At 36.9% G+C, this 4358-nt stretch overlaps 1 protein-coding gene across 1 annotated transcript; it reads left to right on the top strand.

The window, feature by feature from the left end:
* The first annotated feature begins 207 nt into the window (after positions 1 to 207).
* On the top strand, positions 208 to 1164 carry LOC109261088 (olfactory receptor 9K2). The gene has a single exon (XM_019439610.2). The coding sequence runs from the start codon at positions 223 to 225 to the stop codon at positions 1162 to 1164; it is 942 nt and encodes a 313-aa protein (XP_019295155.2). The 5' UTR covers positions 208 to 222.
* Positions 1165 to 4358: the final 3194 nt, after the last annotated feature.

Below are 4358 nucleotides of genomic sequence, written 5' to 3'. Positions count from 1 at the left end.
TCACCTCTTCATGACAATGAATTTATTGAATAAATAATGAATCAGAAACACACAGAAGTGATGCTTGCAAATGTGAAAGCCACTTAAGAAATATTGTGAAAGCCACAATAAGAATAGTGTTTGTACAATAGCTTTGTAATCCTAAATCTGCAATGGTCAAGGGCTATGTTCAAAGCCCAGAGTTCATTTATTTTTCCTTGTACCTCTCAGCAGGTTTCTGCCATGGGTGACAGGGGAACAGACAATCACTCGGAAGTGACTGACTTCATCCTTGTAGGCTTCAGGGTCCGCCCTGAGCTCCACATTCTCCTTTTCCTGATCTTTCTGCTTGTATATGCCATGATCCTCCTAGGGAATGTTGGGATGATGACCATTATTATGACCGATCCCCGGCTGAACACACCGATGTATTTCTTCCTAGGCAACCTGTCCTTCATTGATCTCTTCTATTCGTCTGTTATTGCACCCAAGGCCATGATCAACTTCTGGTCTGAGAGCAAGTCCATCTCTTTTGCAGGCTGTGTGACCCAATTCTGTCTCTTTGCCCTCTTCATCGTGGCAGAGGGATTTCTCCTGGCAGCCATGGCCTATGACCGCTTCATTGCCATCTGCAACCCACTCCTCTACTCTGTCCAGATGTCAGCACGTCTCTGCACGCAGTTGGTGGCCAGTTCCTATTTATGTGGCTGCATCAGCTCGGTTCTTCAGACAAGCGTAACATTTACTCTGTCCTTTTGTGGTTCTCGGGCCATTGACCACTTTTACTGTGACACTCGCCCACTTGAGAGGATATCTTGCTCTGACCTCTTCATCTCTAGAATCATTTCCTTATCTTTATCCAGCATCATCATCTTGCCTACCATCATAGTTATTATTATTTCTTACTTGTATATTGTGTCCACAGTTCTCAAGATACGCTCCTCTGAGGGACGTAAGAAAGCATTCTCCACTTGCAGCTCTCACCTGGGAGTCGTGAGTGTGCTGTACGGTGCTGTGTTTTTTATGTATCTCACTCCTGACAGGTTTCCTGAGCTGAGTAAAGTGGCCTCGTTGTGTTACACCCTAGTCACTCCCATGCTGAATCCTTTGATTTACTCCCTGAGAAACAAAGATGTCAAAGAAGCTCTAAAAAAACTTCTACAGAAGAAAAATCCTAAAATTTGATTATTATTTTTTTCCTCCATTGATTTTGTGGTTATTTCTTTCATACTCCTTGTATCCATTAATGAGTGTTATTCCATTAAACATCATAAATATATTATCAGAAGCTTTTTTCTGGTGAGGTACCTGGAACATTGTTCATCTTGAATGTCTCAGATATTGGAGATGTCCTGGATATTAGAGAAGCATTTTTCATGATAAACCTTCCCACTATCTCAAATAACATTCTGTTTCACAGAATTGATTTGTATTTGCTTAATGGCTTGCTGCTGAGCACAAATTTTATAGTTAATATAGTGTATAAACAATGTTTTGTGACCTCTTTGTTTTGGAAGGTCTCCTTGTTACATAACATAATCACTAATATTGACAAGAATGTTCAACTTATTTTAAAAAATAATGTTTTCCATTTATATAACTACCTTGTTTTAGCATGTTATGTAGTTATTGAATTTTCATTTTGAATCAAATATCTGATATGTGTTATATCAAGAGGATGTAATAATAATAAAAACAAATAATGAGTAATCCTTGCTATAATGATTAATTTGGAAATTTTTATATCAAATGATCTGACATTGTAGAGTGTTCTGAGACATTGTTAGTTGTTAAATCCTAAAATAAAGAACCAAAATTGTAGATAGAGACCTGCAAATATTTTTGAGCAATCATTGCCTTAATTTGGGTTGTCATGCATTGTTTTCCTGGGTTAATTATTGTGAAGAATATTTAATAAAGGTATAGAGCAAGTTTAGCATTAACATAGCTTATTGTCCAAAATTTACTCATCTATGCCTATGAATATTTATATATTTGATTAATTTATTGACAGTGTAATATGTCTTGTGGTAGGCTCAGGTATAAACAACGTTATTCTTTAGGGAGCTTACAACTCAGTGTGAGAATCACATCCTTGCATGCACAAGCAATCCAAATCCACAGATTTTATGCCAAAGATAAACATACAGATTTCAAAGTGGGGTGCCTGACAGTGTGTCCCGGCAATCAGAGGAAGTCTTTATGCTGTATTGAAGATCTATTTAAAGGGAATAAGATTGGAGCCAGTATACTACTGTATCAATCATGTTGTTGATGTGGGCTTGAAGTATACCAACGTAATTGAAAGAAAGGTGATTTGAAAAATTGTAGGTTAGACACACGGAACTAATTACCTGCTTAGTGTGAGGGGAGTACACCAAGGAGGTGTGTCTCACCATTTTTGGTCTTGTATGATGTGTCTGGTGATGGTACCGACAGATAAAAAGTTAAGGAACTCTCAGCAAACTAGGAGTAGAGGGGCATTTCTTTAACTTGAAAAAGAACATCTATAAAAGCCTACAGGTGAGATTATATTTAATGGTGATGAAGTAGAAGCTTTCGCACTAAGATAGGCATTAGGCAAGAACGTCCTCCCTCAGCACATCTCTTCAGCTCCCTTTTGGATGTCTTAGGTAATGTCATAGAAAAAGAAGAAATGAAAGTATAACGGGATGAATGATGTCTCTCCAAACTGACATGTTGAAACCCTAACCCCATAGTACCTCGGTATGTGAGTATGTTTGAAGACTGAGCCTTCAAGGAAGTAATCTAAATAAGGCTGTTACAGCTGGGTTCTAATACAGTCTGGCTGGTGTGTTTATAAGAAAATATTAGGACACACAGAGAGATGCTAGAGGTGCATATGCACTCAGAGACGACCGTGTGAAGGGGGAGCAAGAGGGCAGACATCTGCAAGTCAAGGACAGGAGCCTCAGATGTTTACTTACGGCACCCTGATTCTAGGCTTCCAGTCTTCAGAACTGGGAGAAAAAAATTTGGCAGGTAGGGCAGCCCGTCTGTGGTATTTTATTATGGCAGCCCTAGCAAAATACTATAAAGCATTATACACAATGAAAGGAAGAATAAATCGATCTTTGTTCACAGGTAACTGTAGAAAATCTGAAAGAATTGCCCGAACACCCTCCTAAAACTAATAGGAAATAAAGAAGTGTTGCAGGATACATGGTTACTATTCAAAAGTTAATTGCTTTCTATATGAGCAATTAGAATTTATGCAATGAACAGGTAGAATTTAGAATTAAAAACACAATGCTATTTATGTTATCACTTTCCCTGATAAAATACTTAGGTATAAATCTCACAAAATAAGTATAAGATCTCTAGGAGGAAAGGTATAAAATTCAAATGGAAAAAACCAAAGAAGACCTATATAAATGGAGAAGCATTGAATGTTCATGGAGAGGAAGATGATATTGTCAAGATATCATTTATTCCCAACTTGCTCTATACATTCAATGCAATCCCAATCAGAATTTTAGCAAGTAATTTTTTGTTATTGACAAATAACATATTAAAATGAAGTTATATGAAAAAGTAACAAGCCAGAATAGCCAACACAATATTGAAAGAGAAGAGCAGAATGGGAGGAATGATACTACACAACATCAGTTATACACAACAATACAGCTACAGTAATCCAGACACTGTGGTATTGGTGAAAGAATAAACAAATAGATCAATTGCGTAGAATAGAGAAACTAGAAATAGAGGCACATCGATAGGAGCAAAGCAAAGATAATACAATGACGAAAAGATAAGATGTTCAATAAAGAGTGCCGGAATACTTGGACATCCACATGCGAAAATGTGAGCATAGACATAGACTTTACAACATTCACAAAAATTAACTCAAAGGAGTCATAAACTTAAGTGTAAAACACATAGTTACAAAACACTTAGAAGATAACATGGGAGAAATCTAGATGACTTTGTGTTTGGTGATGCATTTTTATATACAACACCAGGGCATAATCCATGAAAAGCATAACTGATAAGTTGAACTTCACTAAAATTAAAAACTTCTGCTCTCTGAAGCACACTTTTAACAATTAAGAAGAAAAGACATAGCCTCAGGGAAATTATGTACAAAAGATATATCTAGTAGAAGATATCCAATATATGCAAAGAACACTTAATACTCAAGTGTAGGAAAAAACCTTATTAAAAATGGACCAATGACCTTAATAGACACCTCATCAAGGAAGATATGCAGGTGGCAGATAAACATATGAAAACATGTTCCATACCATATACAGTGAGGGAATGTCATGTAAAACAACAATGGGATACCACTATGCACCTATCAGAATAACCAAAATGCAGAATACTGACAACATCATATCATTGCATGTGGAGCG

This window comes from Panthera pardus, unplaced genomic scaffold (genome assembly GCF_024362965.1).
Source record: "Panthera pardus isolate Hobbes unplaced genomic scaffold, ASM2436296v1 HiC_scaffold_6, whole genome shotgun sequence".
Taxonomy (NCBI): domain Eukaryota; kingdom Metazoa; phylum Chordata; class Mammalia; order Carnivora; family Felidae; genus Panthera; species Panthera pardus.
Note: the sequence above shows the minus strand (reverse complement) of the source record. Positions and strands in the feature narration are given on the sequence as shown.

What these genes read in the sequence shown, in the direction of transcription:
- LOC109261088 (XM_019439610.2), top strand. Translation starts at nt 223, where the DNA reads ATGGGTGACAGGGGAACAGACAATCACTCGGAAGTGACTGACTTCATC.